General features: G+C 47.0%; 1 protein-coding gene across 1 annotated transcript; it reads right to left on the minus strand.

Annotated features, from left to right (window-relative positions):
* Positions 1-962: 962 nt before the first annotated feature.
* MESD (mesoderm development LRP chaperone) lies at positions 963-12,971 on the minus strand. Its single transcript, XM_061158853.1, has 3 exons — positions 12,701-12,971; positions 7,114-7,346; positions 963-5,824 (listed from the first exon to the last, which is right to left on the minus strand). Exons 1-3 carry the CDS (start codon positions 12,905-12,907, stop codon positions 5,566-5,568), a joined length of 699 nt encoding a protein of 232 aa, XP_061014836.1. The 5' UTR covers positions 12,908-12,971; the 3' UTR covers positions 963-5,565.
* Positions 12,972-15,301: the final 2,330 nt, after the last annotated feature.

Consider the following 15,301-nt stretch of genomic DNA (forward strand, 5'->3'; position numbering starts at 1 on the left):
GTGTAAATCAACTATACTTCTATAAAATTTAAGATAGTAAATAAAAAGCAAACATATGAAAAAAATGAGATGCAAAATAAAGTTGGTAATTACTTGTATTAAAAAAAAAACACAAGTTGCAGAGACTCCATTTGGACTTCTGAATTCACAGAATATTTTTAAAAGTTTTTTTCTTTTGAATTGCTTTTTAAAATATTTATTTGGCTGTACTGGGTCTTAGTTGTGGCATATGGGATCTTAATTCCCTGACTAGGTATGGAATGGGGCCCCTTGCATTGGCAGCACAAGTCTTGGCTACTGGACCAAGGGAGTCCCTTGAATTCACAGAATTTAATAAACACTTGAATTCTAAAAAAACAGCTCAATGAAATTGAAAATAGAATAAGATTTTTAAAAATTTACGTCAGAGCTAAGAAAAAAATTGGTGCCCAAAACACCAATACAAATTGAAAATAAGTTAACCACAGAAGATTAATTTTTTTCAAATGATGGGAGGGGAAAAAACACCTAAATATGCAATTGGAAATGACACACCATATTCTAGGAGAATAAAAAAAAAATTGAAAAATCAAGGACTTCCCTGGCGGCCCAATGGTTAAGACTCCATGTTCCCAATGCAGGGGGCCAGGATTTGATCTGTAGTTAGGGAACTGGATCCCACATGCCACAACTAAGAGTTCACACACCGAAACTAAAAAGGAAAAAAGATCTCATGTGCTGCAACTAACATCTGAAGCAATAATTTTTTTTTAAAAGAAAAATTAACTCTAGGACTTCTTAGCAAAATTATTGAATATTATCAATAGGATTGAGGCAGGATCACCAGTATTTAATAGAAAGAATAGTCCCTTTCAAGAGAAAAGATAATACTGGTCTCATAACACTCCAATGGAGCCATGGATGTGTCATACACCTTGTCAGCATGCAAATAACTCTTTTAAAGAAGAATCCAGAGACAGAAGGAAGTTTGAGAATTTCCCACCTTGATGAGGAGTTAACACATACTGAAAGTACAAAGTGTTAGTCGCTCAATCGTGTCCAACTCTTTGCAACCCTATGGACTGTAGCCTGCCAGGTTCCTCTCTCCACAGGATTCTCCAGGCAGGAATATTGCAGTGGGTTGCCATTTTCTTCTTCAGGGGATCTTCCTGACCGGGGGATCAAACCCAGGTCTCCTGCACTGCAGGCAGATTCTTTACCATCTTAGCCACCAGGGTAGAGGTTTAACAATGTAAAGGAAACCACCAGAAGTACTAAAAACTACAGTCTGATCATCAGAAACCAGGGAGGCAGAAGGAGGACTATTAAGTTTCCAAGTTTCATAGTTGATAGTCAAAGATGCCATGTGACTGTATTAAAGCAAGAGACATGACAATAAACATGTTGTTGTTCTGTCGCGCAGTCATATCCGACTCTTTGTGACCCCGTGGACTGCAGCACACCAGGCTTCCCTGTCCTTCATTATCTCCAGGAGTTTGCTCAGACTCATGTCCATTGAGTCGGTGATGCCATCCAACTATCTCAGCCTCTCACCCTCTTCTCCTCCTGCCCTCAATCTTTCCCAGCATCAGGGTCTTTCCAGTGAGTTGGCTCTTCACATCAGGTGGCCAAAGTACTGGAACTTCAGCTTCAGCATCAGTCCTTCCAATGAATATTCAGGGTGAAAACAAACATGCAGAAGTAAAAATGAATTTATACATGTGCACGTGTATATGTATTATATATAATCCCACTCTCCACCTTAAATATGGCATTTCTCTTGTTCATGAATCTGCATGGCTTTTCTGTGTAGCTCCTCTGCTTCCTGCATCCCTGTGACGTCCTGAGGGCTGGGGCTATCTGAAGACTCACTTGCTTACTTGTGTGCACCTGGGCTGTGAAGGCCCCAGATGGGGCTGGACCAGGTGGGGCTCTCTGGGCATCTTTATCTCTGTGTGGCCTTTGCACATGGCCTCTCCAGTCTGGTGGCTTCAAGGGAGCCAATGAAGATGTGGTTTTCAGTTTCTTAAAAAAAAACAAAAAAACTTGTTTATACTTTTGGTTGTATGAGCTGGATCCTTGTTGCTTCCCGGGCTTTCTTCTAGTTGCCACAAATGCGGGCTCCTCTCGAGTTGCAGTGCACGGGCCTCTCATTGCAGTGGCTTCTCCTGTTGGGGAGCACAGGCTGTAGGCGCATGGGCTTCAAAAGTTGCACCACATGGGCTCAACAGTTTTGGTACCTGGGCTTAGGGCTTACTGCCTGAGACATGTGGGATCTTCCTGGACCAGGGATCCAACCCACATCCACTGCACTGGCAAGCGGATTTTCTTTTTTAACCACTGAGCCACCAGGGAAACCCTGGTTTTCACATCTTAATGGCAAGTATAATGGTCAGTGCTGGCTGGGTTTTGAGGTCTACTGCTAGCAAAGGTAAGTTAATACAACCACTTCAGAGGGCCACTTCACAATAACATACCAGAAGGTGAAAATTCGGTTGTTCCAGCAATTCCACTGCTAGGAATCTGCCCCTCAGATATAAGCACAAGTTTACCAAAGTATGTGGTAACATTTATTAAAATGTCCAGGGCAGCATTTTTGTACAAACTAGCAAGACCCTGAAAACTCAGCGCCCATTAGCAGGGGCTGTGCATGTGAATTGTGGGTCACACCTCGCCACCACTCAGCTCGCTGCACCACCTTTGAGCTAGGCCTAAACCACTGAAATAGCCCCCCAACCTGCCGCTCACCCCTGCTCCTGTTGGCTTCCAATCAGTCCACCAGTGCAAATCGGATGACCCCTTGAATCTATCCCACCACAGCTAAAATCCTTCAGGCCTCTCCGATCTCCAGCAGACCCTGCACACCCCCCATAGACACTCCAGCCTTCACCCTCATCACTGGGGTATGCAAGGTCTGGGGCTTCCCCAGGAGGGGGTGGGGGGCAGGCTAGCCAGGGTGACAAGCTTTATTGCCTGGTAAAGTAGCTCCATACCTTACCAACCACCTTGCAGAGGTAGATTTTTTTTTTTCAAAAGTACTTATTTAGTTGCTCCACGTCTTAGTTGAGGCATGTGAGATCTGATTCCCTGATCAGGGATGGAACCCAGACCCCATGCATTGGGAGCGCATGTATCTTAGCCACTGGACCCCTGGGGAAGTCCCCAGAGGCAGATTCTCTAAGTGAATGGACCCCTCCTACAAAGGAATCTTCTAAATAAATCTTTGCTGTCATAATTCTTATTCATAAAGGTGTATTGTTCCTGAGAGATCCCACAAACTTGCCTAAGCTCAAAGCCCCCACAAACTTTCGTCACTCACCCGTCCAGCCTGGGGCTGTGCTGTGCCCCCAAACTCTCCATCAGCCTTCCTGCTGTCCTTCCCGTCACTTCTAACCACAGGGCCTTTGCATGGACTGTTTCCTCTGCCTGGTTACTCCCTCCTCCTGCCTGAGAGGTCCTCTCTGACTATCCCAAGATCCCTCCACGTCTTGGCACTGTTGTTTTTTCCTGTTTCTAACAGTTGCCATGTCACCTTGTACAGGATTACCATTTGTCTTTCCCACTGAATCACTGCTTCACAAAAGCAGGGGCTGCGGGTACACAGTCCCTGGCCCTCAGTGGAGCCCAGCACGTAACAGACGCTTGTTTAGTACAGGCTGATGTGGCTGCACGTCCCACGGGAAGCAAAGAGACGGGCAGGCACGCTGTGACAGTTCAAGGGGAACACGAGTTGGGTTTGGTGAAGGGAACGTCCTTCTGTTTAAAAAAGACACACACTGGATCAGGACAGTGGCCCAGGCCACCACGGGCACAGATGGCAGAAACCTAACAAACGGCCCAAGTGAAAACTGAAAACACCTCTGGACGGTGCTGGCTTCTGGCAGGGCTCAACGCAGGCGTTCAGCTGACCCCACCAGGACTCCGCTCTTCCCCTGCTTCTCCCCATTGCTTGCTTCATCCTCCAGCCTGACAGTTCTCCCCTGGAGGGGGCAAGGTGGCAATAGCAGCTCCAGCCTCACTCTCCTGGGTGCAAGTTGTGCAAGAAACAGAAAACACCTCTTCCTGGGGGGGGTGTGTGTTAAGTCACTCAATCGTGTCCCCACCCTTTGAGACTCCACAGACTGTGGCCCGCCAGACTCCCCTGTCCATGGGATTCTCCAGGCAAGAATACTGGAATAGGTTGCCACTGCCTTCTCCAGGGGATCTTCCTGACCCAAGGACTGAACCCAGGTCTCCTGCATCGCAGGCACATTCTTTTAACGTCTGAGTTACCAGGGATTCCTGAGGTGGCTCATGCAAACTCACCCTAGGATTAATTCCACCCTGGAGTTGGGGGCCCACAGGGCAAACATCCACCCCCCACCCCACCAAAGAACAGAAAATGGAGAGTGCATGGATCATTACACGGAAATCAGAAAATAAGTTACCAAAATAACGGGAACTAGGTGCCATGAGGCCAAAACAAACACGTATTATCCCACAGATCACTATAAACTGGTAAGTGTGTTTGTTTTTTTTTTTTATAAAAACAGATTAACAGTAGCTTCCACAAGGCAGCGGCAGTGGGGGGCAAGGGGAGACATTTTACTCTGTACCATTAATGATGATGTTTTCTAAACCTTTCTGAATTTGCTAAAATCATGATGGAAGCTTTTCTTTTTTTAACAAATAATTTTAGTTCTTAGAAATGACAGCTGGGTATAAATTCTATAACTCTCACTCAGAGCAGGCTGTGACACAGGAACAGCAATGTCAGACAGTAACAGGTAGCACATCACATTAGTACCATACAAAATCACCACAAGTTTAGGCACTTTATCAAAGGAACAGGTTTAGAAGCTTGGCCAATGCCTGAGTCACACCCTGGAAAATCATCATGTTAGATGGAGCACATGACTCGTGACACTAGCACGACTTTCCTAAGTAAGGTCCTGTTTGGATAGGACCCCTGGATTCACAGACCACACAAAATCTGACCGATATCAAGAGTTCTCCGTAACTGATGTGAGGGGTTTAAATCCAATAAATTTCAAGTAATTACTCGGGATTTTCAAGCTGTGTGATTTTCTGCTGTCTTCTGCAGAGACTTGGGATTCACGTGTCCTGGCGTCCTGACTGCGTATGTAGATGTTGGAGCACTAAGTTGTGCTCCTGTGGCCTGTTTTTAATTTCACAGTAATGGACGTGGTGTCTGCAAGAGACTGATTCAACGCATTGAGGGTCTTAAGTTCGTCTGATGAGAACCTGGTATCCTTTTGTTTAAGAGAAACAATACAGAAGGCTGCAGGTCAAAGCAGGTAGGGCCAGGGGTGTGGTGCCATGGTCCAGCCAAAGACGCCTCCACATTTCAGTGGGAAAAAGCCACACCTGCAGGTTTCCACTGAAAGTGATTTTATGGTAAATGTGAATCTGTCAGTGTTCCATGTTAATTACAAAACCTCTGTCCTCTTACTTGAAGCCTTTTAAACAGTAATTCTTTTGCTGACCAGAAACTGGCCACATGGCAGACCTTTCTCAGCAGAGACGAGAAGCCTGTGAGTGTGTGGTTGCCCATGCCCTCCTCCTCTGCACAGCGAGGCTGCCCCATCACAGTTCTTCCCTCTTACTCCCAGCCCGATTGTCTTCCTTCGAAGCCCGAGGTTTCGGGTCTCTCTCCTTCTTTTTCTTGCCCTTCTCTTGCTTGGTTTGATTCTTCTCTTTGCTCCCTCCCCCTTTGCCAGGGTACACCTGGCCCTCCAGGGTCACGTCGGCACACCTGTCCTGACTGACCAGGAAGTCCTTGATCTCCCATGCATAGCCCCCATCACGCAGCATGAAGATGGCACGGTCTGACCCCACGATGAACCTGGACAGACAGAAGGGACCACGGTCAGCACACAGTTGGTGCAGGGCTAACGGTTCAGAACAGGCCTGTGGCACTTAACTAAGAAAAGAGAATCCCCTTCAAATTCTACATGAACACAGAACAAAGTGTCCTATTTCCCCAGGCCTAGAAGCTGTTGACATTCACTGCTGGAAAGTACTAGCTGGCTCAACTATTTAACAACTCGGCTCAGATCAAAAGAGAAAGAGGACCTGGGTTGTGTGTGTGGTGCAGGGGCTGCTCATGTGAAGGGAGGTGTCAGAAGGGGGCCTTGGGAGGCGGTAGATGGGCCGGGTTCAGGACCTCTCCCACGGAATCGAGGGGAGGCTGATGTTTGGGTCTGTTTTACAGTCTTAAGTGCCCAGTTAAGGTTTCATGTGACAAAAGGCCTCTGCTGACACAGACTGACAAACAGGAGTTTGGATTGGGTCACAAGAGGCCAACAAAGGGCTCAGGAGGATGCTCAGTGACTGGACAGGACTCAACCCCGGAGGTTAACCACTAGCAGCCAAGCACGTCCACACTCCGCAGGTCCCAAGGAGCAGAGAGGAACAGAACAGAGTCCGGGCGTGGGTAAAGCACCGCCCCCCCCCGCCCCCCACTCTTATCAGTGAGAGCTCGGGCCCATCACCACCACAGCACTCACTCGTTCCCCGGTGTCTACTTACGCTCACAAAAGCACTCTGCCACCCTAGACACTCTGAGTATTCCTTTTGATTCTTTTCATACTTCCTGAACTAAAATATTGGAAGACGCTACATTTCAGAAACCATTATTGATGAAGAAAAAGGAAATTCCTCAAAACTGCATCTCAGGATCATACTGACCCATGATGACCAGACTCCTTCACTTTAAAGTAACAGAGTCTGGTCCAAGCTTCTGTGTGAACACAGCTACACAGAAGAGCTTCTCCCGTGGGCAGGGACTTCTAAGGGAAGAGGCACACTCATATATCAACTAATTTTCCACCCCGACAGAGGCAAAGCTATATAGCTTCTTACTCAGATAAAAGGGAAGTTCAAGATACATAGATAAATGGCTTTTGGATCAAATGAGATATGAAAACAAATAAATAAATTTACTGGCTTTGACCAAACCTGAGTGGTCTTCCTCAAAGAAAAATAAATAAACTAGGTAAATAAATGTAAAAGCGACTGACTAGACAGGAAAGGTCCAGGGCCCTGCCAAGTACTGCCAGGAATGACACCCATTACACCAACAGAGATAAAGCCCAGCACAGCCCATTTTTCTCAGCAAGGCTGTGGTTTTACCTCTGGACGTCATAGTTGGCGTTGAAAAGGCTGCCCTGCCACAGGCTGGTGATCTCCTCCGTCTCCTTCTCGGTGGGGTTTCCTGACACGGTGACAAACATCATGAGCGTCTTGCCCTTCTTCGTCATCTTCAGTATGCTCTCGGGCTTGCCCGGGTCTATCTGCGAGAAGTCTATCGGTGCAGAGGGTCTTTTGTGCTCTGGGAGGTCTCCTTCTTCTATGTCGTCATCTTTCTGTAAGGACGGGGGTTGGGGGAGGGAAGCATCACACAGTGTGCACTGCAATTGGCAAAGGCAAGAATGTCCGCATGTGATGTCAGTGCCAGTTTATGATCTAAATCAGAGCAGAAGGGCTTCTCTGGTGGCCCAGTGGTTAAGAATCCGCGTGCCAATGGAGGGGACATGGGTTTGATACCTAGTCCAGGAAGATCCCACATGCCACTGAGCAACTGAATCACGACTTGTGAACAATAGGCTTGAGAAGGGAATACCTAATGATGCACTGAGGATAATCAGAGCTGGGTCCTCCCCTTTGGGCGGGGAGTTATAAATACAAAAGTAGAAGACTGCACCCGTGGTATTGGGCTAGAATTGGAGGCAGCAGAAAGAACTTATGATCTTTTTGATAGACAAGATAAAAATATTTAAAAGAACTAGTGTTCCACAGGGGAAAGCTAATTCTGGCAAAGGAAACAGAAGATTAGTCTGGAACATCTTCTTGTATCAGAAAGTAAGAAAGTGCTCACAGGATTATGGGATGTGTCAGGATGACACAGAAGCCAGCATGAAGCAGAGCTTGTGGGCCTAATCGGGAATAATCTGAAAATCAAAATAATGACAGAATGGTTTAGAACTCCCCAAAGTTAAGAACCACTGGATCCAGGCCCACAGAAAAAAAAGACAATTAATTATTAACAACAGAATGCCAACTAAATAAATATAAGATAAATAAATTAAAAATACACAAAAGAACCAGTTATTCCTTGGAGAAAAGGCTAATTTCAGCAAGGAAAAAACATATGCTTGATGTTATCATATGCATGATCCTTGACAACATCACGGTAAGTGAAGGAGAAGACCACACATACACTGCAGGAGTCTATCTATACCAAACATCCAAAGTAGACAAACCTATAGACAGGAAGCAGATGAGAAGTTGCCTGGGGCTGGCTGGAGTGCTGGGAAGAATGCGGGGAGGGGTGACTGAGACCACAGTTTCTTTCTGGGGGTGAAGCAAACGTTCTCAAATTGACTGTGGTGCTGGTTGCACAATTCTCTGAACAGTCCAGAAACCACTGAAATGTACACTTTAAATGAGGGAACTATAAGGCCTGTAAACTGTATCACAATAAAGCTGTTACTTAAAACAACAAAAAAACAACCTAAAATGAAAAAAAAGCCCTATATATCACTACATGGGCCTCTTGACAAATCACTGAAGGGCCGAGGCTTAAGACACCAACAATAATGTCCTGTATTAAACATATTTTTAATAAGAGAACAAGATAATTCTAAAGCTATGTCTGAAGGGGATCCATATTTGATCTGGCTTCAGCTCCCTAACTCACCTGAATGGCCTTGGACCAGACTCCATAATCCTCTAGGCCTGTCTCCTTGTCTATAAAAGGAAAAGCAGAATTGGGTGATCCCTACGGCCCTAGCAGTGTGAGGCCAACCTTTCCCTCAACTCTGCCACCCTCTCAACAGACCCATTTCTTCCTCACTTGGCTCTGAAAGAGCTGCTGGCGACCTGCAGGCAAGCACATGAGCTGCACTGTCCCGTGGGCCTGCGTGTGGCTCCAGGCACCAGTCCTTTCGCCATGTGGCCCTAGTGGAAAATCATTTTCCCTTACCTCTAATGGGGAGGGGGGTGATCACAGCATCTCCCCTCTAAGCTTGCCTGGGAATTTAATGACATAAAGGCAAGCAATACATACTTAATACATGGTGCTGTTACCACTTGTTCAGTCGCTATATCATGTCAGACTCTCTGTGACCTCATGGACTGCAGCATGTCAGGCTTCCCTGTCCTTCACCATCTCCTGGAGTTTGCTGAGACTCATGGCCCGCTGTAATCCAGCTTCCAAACAACTATTGAAATCACCCTCTTAAAGTACATATGAACTCCTGGTGGCCAAACTCACAGGCTGTTTCTGACTGTATTCTATTCTATATCTCCATAATACCTGCTTATGGTCTCCTTAGAATACTTCAAGACTTCTAGCTGGGTCAACAACCTAGAATATTTTTATTTTTCAAGCTGATTCTACTAACAGTCATGGCATTAACTCCAAAGGTTACAAGGACCATTTCTTTTTCATGAAAATATAATTAATCAGAAGTCTAGCACATACAGCAAGATTAAGGATCTTTTCAAGAACCTTTAATATCTATTTTATATGCCTGACTGTGAGTTTCAGTTACAAAAGAAAAGAAAAAACACAGTACCACAGACATAAGAGAAAAGGTGGCAGCAAAGGACGAGATGGTTGAGACAGCATCACGGACTGAATGGACATGAGTGTGAACAAACTCCAGGAGATAGTACAGACTTCCCTGGGGTCTCAGATGGTAAGGAATCTGCCTGCAATGCAAGAGACCCAGGTTCAATCCCTGGGTCGGGAAGATCCCCTGGAGAGGGGAATGGCTACCCATTCTGGTATTCTTGCCTGGAGAATTCCATGGACAAAGGAGCCTGGTGGGCTACAGACAGGATTAGACGGGCTGAATGGCATCATAGATTCAATGGACATGAATCTGAGCAAATTCCAGGAGATAGTGAAGGAAAGTAGAGTCTGGCGGGCTATAGTCCACAGAGCCACAAAAAGTTGGGCCCGACAGAAAAACCAACACCTTAGATGTAGGTGCAATTGTCCAGGTCTACTCTTAGATGCACTGCTTCCCTGAATAATCTTACCTGTTCTATCACTTCCTTTAAACTGAAAGCAATTACACCTTCACCCCCAGGCAGGGCTGGGGGCAGAGAATGTGACCAAGTAGCCATTCCCACACTCTATGCAGCCCTTCCTCCAGGCCAGTCTTTCATTCTTGACTGGCTTCGCCACTTCTCCAATGCTGTCTGTCAATATTCATAGCTACAGAGGAACTCCCTTATCCTGTAAATGCTTTTCTTCCTCCCAAGTCCTTGATAATAAGACCAGCTACCACCTCCTGAGCAGCTACTATGTCACAGGCATTGTTCATTTAGTATATCCCACCTCAGAACAGGGCGTCCCTGATAGCTGAGCTAGTAAAGAATCCACCTACCATGCAGGAGTCCCTGGTTCAATTCCTGGGTTGGGAAGATCTGCTGGAGAAGGGATAGGCTGCCCACTCCAGTATTCTTGGGCTTCCCTGGTGGCTCAGAGAGTAAAGAATCTGCCTGCAATGCGAGAGACCTGGGTTCCATCCTTGGGTTGGGAAGATCCTCTGGAGAAGGGAATGGCTACCCACTCCAGTATTTCTGGCCTGTCGTGCTGGACATGACAGCGACTTTCACTTACCTCAGGACAACCCTGTAGGATGCACACTGAATTGAGCTGTGGATGAGGCCCAGAGAGGTGAATAATTGACTCCAGGTCACCAGCTTGACAGGGTGACACTTAAGTACAAACTCGCTTGTCTGGCTCTGCTCCTATCTCCCCACCTATCCCTTCCCCGGGACCTGGTGGCACCTGGTTACAGTAACGTAAGAATCACCTTTGGTTTTTCTACACCAACTGGGACTCATTAACACAGTGGAAGGAGTTCCACCGTTCCTGCCTCCACCCCCACCCTCTACACACACCTGAGGCAGGCCTCTCCCTGCAGTGATGACTTTCACACTGGCAGAGGATGGGGGAAGACCTTAGGGACCTCCACCAGGGGAGGAGGTACCGCTTCCTTCAAAAAAGCGCCCTTAGATTTTCCAGTGGCACAGTGGGTAAGAATCTGCCTGCCAAACCAGGGGACACGAGTTCAATCCCTGGTCCGGGAAGAGCAAGTAAGCCCATGCGCCTAGTGCCCTCGTGATCTGCAGCAAGAGCAGCCACCTCAATGAGAAGCCCACATACTGCACCTAGAGAGTAGCCCCTACTCACAACTAGAGAAAAGCCTGTGCGCAGTGATAGAGACCCAGCACAGCCAAAAATAAAATAATTGTTTTTAAAAATGAGAGATTAAAAATAAAAAAGCACCCAGAGATGGATCTGCTCTCCCACAGAGAGACTGCAATTGCTGGGGCAGGGCTTTCACACTTGCAGTGTCTGCAAAGGGGAGCTCAATTCACCTAAAAGGAACCCTGCAAAGTGGGATGATATCTAACTTTAAAGATAAGGAAAATGAGGATCACAAAGCTACCAAGGTCAATACGTCAGATGGTACTAAAACTCAGGTCTGAAAGCCTCTATTTAATACACACACCACGTGCATGCGTGCTCAGTCACCAAGTTGTGTCCAACTCTTTTACAATCCCATGGACTGTAGCTTGCCAGGATCCTGTGTCCAGAGAGTTTCCCAGGCAAGTATACTGGAGGGGGTTGCCAGTTCCTCTTCCAGGTGATCTTACCGGACCAAGGATAGAACCTTCATCCCCTGCACTGGCGGGTGGATTCTTTACCACTGAGCCACCTGGGAACCCCACATACACACATGGGAAACCACAATATAATAAAACATCAGCACTGGAAGAAATCATCCAGTAAAATCTCATTCTGCACATAAGGAACCTGAGCTCTAGGGTGGAAACATGACTCACTCAAGATCACACATGGAGTGGAACCCAAGTTTCTGACATTACTTCACCAGCAGTGCAAATAAACCAGGAAAACACAACCACCTATGGATGGGCAAGAGGCAGCAACAATGGTTTTGGTTAGTGAACTTCACCTAAAAAGGTTAATACCCTCTCCCTGCCATTACACATTCCAGCCCATTCAAGTAACCAGAAAACTGACTGGCACAAAAGCAAGTCATTGCTCCCTTGAGCGAAAAATGTGAGTTCCAAGACAAAAAACCACTAGCCTTTAATAACGCCTCCTATCCCGTCCAAAAAATTAAAGGCAAGCACAAAACTTACAAAAACTTTCAACAGGGACATAGACCAAAATGGGAACTGTGAAACCTTATATAGAACGCGGGGAGAACGACGAAAGCTGAAACGGCGGTCTTGGAAGATAATCCTCTCCATACCCCTCACCCACCCACGCACTCCATTCTCAGGAATGGGATGGAAAAGGTCTTCCCCTGCCCTTCACTAGAAGGACTCGCTGACCACCGGCAGCAACGCGGAGGCGTTGATGACAAATAGGGCTGAAGAGTGAGAGGCTGACTCGTGACTGCAGTGGCCCGAGGAACGGTGGAAAGAGGACATCGGGATGAACGGCTTGGGGCGGGGGTCGGCAGACTGATGAACGAGTGTTAAGAGGCACTGAGGGTCAGCGGTAGCTGGAGTGGGTCAGTAAGGGCCATTGGCATGCGGACAGAGGAGGTTAGGGGGTCAAAAGACACCAAGACGGAGGTGTACAGGGTCCCAAGACGGAGGAGGTAAGAGGTCAGTAGGAAGGGACCCGGGACAAGAAGAGCCGGGAGGGTGTGCCCGCGCCGCAGACCTCCCACTGTTCCAGAAGACGAGCCATGTCGGCGTCGTTGTAGTCGCGAATATCCTTCTTCTTCTTCCGGGGAGGTGGGGTGGCCTCGCCGGGTGTCTCGGCCGGGCCCTCGGTGGCGAAGGCCCTCGGCGGTAGCAGCAGGAGCAGTATCAGATCACAGGCACAGAGAAAAACCACGGCGGCGCGCGCCCAGCCGGAGGCCGCCATCTTTGCCGCGCAGAGTCGCGCCGCCGCGTGGACCAGACTTGCGCGAGCCCTGGCCCCACCCCAGGCCGCCTCTTTCCTGGGCCCGCCCCTTGCCGGCGCCTGAGCGGGACACGCCTTCAGCCTAGCCTCCGTGGGCTCAAGGCCACCCCCCCTTGGCCCCGCCTCCCAGACCTCGGTAACCTACCAGGCTCCGCCCCGTCCTATTTCCTCCGGCCCCCACCTCCGGAAGCCCCGCCTCCTCCGCCATCTTGGCTCCGCCCATCAGCCTCCTCCCGTTGGTCCAGCATAGGCGCTCTGCCCAGTGTGGTGCTCTACTTCTTTTTCTGCCAGCGGTCGACCTTTTTCTCTCTTAACGAGTAAGTCAGGTCCAGAAGTTCCCTCAGAGCCTCTAGGAATCCTCCAACAGCGCCTCACGAGGCCTCAAGTTTTCGCCTGTGAAATGAAGTGGCGCTGGAAGTTCTGGGAGCTCATTTGCTCCAAGAAAGCCCGTTTCACGAAGTAACACGCTTCCTGAGTCTCCTACAATTTCCTTTAAAAACGCCTGTGGCAGGTTAAGCAGCTTTCTCAGAAGATCACAAATAGATTGGGCCCAGTCGTTTGCTGCTCAGTAGAAAGAATTCAATCCGTCTTTGAATATTACTATCATCGCTTGAAACTGAAAAAGTTTTTTTTTTTTTAAATCATTACTTTTCATATGTAAAACAATTTCAATATCTCTTCTGATTTTAACCTCATGTTGTCGGCTCTGTCTATTCCTTTTGAAGGTTGAATCATTCTGTTTTTTGTTGTTTCTTGCTTTAAAACACTCACGCCAGAAATACTTTAAAATTCCACGGGTTTTAAATGGTTGATCTGCTGACTTTTAAATTTTTAATTGGATGAGAAAGACACGAATCCCTTACTGTAGCTGTAAAATATTCGACCATTGTACAAACATTGTGTTCTCTTCCACACCAGCCATAATTCTGTCCCACACCAACCAGTTATCACTCTCTAGAATATTGTATACATTCTTCTGTACATTTACAAACACCAAAGTGTCTCTAGAAACGGTTTTGTTGCATTTATATGTGTGTTTATGGCAGCATGGGTTTCCCTGGTGGTTCAGAGAGGGTAAAGAATCTGCCTGCAGTGAAGGAGACTTGGGTTTGATCCCTGGGTCAGGAAGATCCCCTTGGGGAAGGGAATGCAACCCACTCCAGTATTTTTGCTTGGAAAATCCATGAACATCAGAGCCGGGTAGGCTACAGCCCATGGGGTCCCAGAGTCGGACATGACTGAATGACTAGCATGTGACCACATTACAAGTTGGTACGGGTATTAGCATTTTAAGGGTTTTTGACTTACCAATATGACATGAAGTTTGACTATACTGCAGTATAGTATGCATTGATTTTTTAAAATAATTTTTTATATGGACCATTTTTAAAGTCTTTGTTGAGTCTGTTACAACATTGCTTGTTTTATGCTTTGGTTTTTCAGCTGCAAGGCATGTGGGATCTTAGCTGCCTGACCAGGGTTCGAACCCTCATCCTTTGCATTTGAAGGCAAAGTCTTAACCACTGGACTGCTAGGGAAGTATAGTACAGTATTAATAAAATATAGTATTAATATACCTGTACTTTATTTCCTTATTACTCTGTTGATGGGTTCATGTTAAGTCACTTCAGTCATGTCAGTTGTGTTAGTCTCTCAGTTGTGTCCGACTCTCTGCAACCCCATGAACTGCCAGGTTCCTCTGTCCATGGAATTCTCCAGGCAAGAATACTGGAGGGGCTTGCCATTTCCTTCAGGGGATCTTCCCAACCCAGGGATCGAACCCACTCTGTCTCCTGCATTGTCAGGCAGGTCTTTACCACTAGCACCACCCCAATTTTTATGCTATTACCAAAAGAAAAAAGAGCTATAATAAACCTCTTTACTTCTGCCTGGTGTTATGGGTTGCACCGTATCCTCCCAAATTCTGTATGTGGAAGCCCTAACTCTGGTACCTCAGAAGGTAACTGTGTTTGAATCTCTAAAGAGGGAATTAAGTTAAAATGAGTTGTTGGGGGTGGTCCCTAATCCAATATGACTGGTATCCATACAAAAGAAGAGATTTGGACACAGTGATATATAGAGGGATCATGTAAAGACACAGGGAGAACATGGCCATTTACAAGCCAAGGAGGGAGGCATCAGAAGAAACCAACCCAACCTTGATCTGGGACTAGCAGCCTTCAGAACAGTGAGAAAATAAATCTATGTTGTTTATTCCAGTGGTCCCCAACCTTTTCGGCAATAGGGACAAATATTGCAGAAGACAGTTTTTCCATGGACCAGGGGCAGGGGCAGTGGTTTTGGGATGACTCAAGTGCATTGTATTTATTATGCACTTTATTCCTATTAACATTG

The sequence above is a fragment of the Dama dama genome, chromosome 13 (assembly GCF_033118175.1).
Source record: "Dama dama isolate Ldn47 chromosome 13, ASM3311817v1, whole genome shotgun sequence".
NCBI lineage: Eukaryota > Metazoa > Chordata > Mammalia > Artiodactyla > Cervidae > Dama > Dama dama.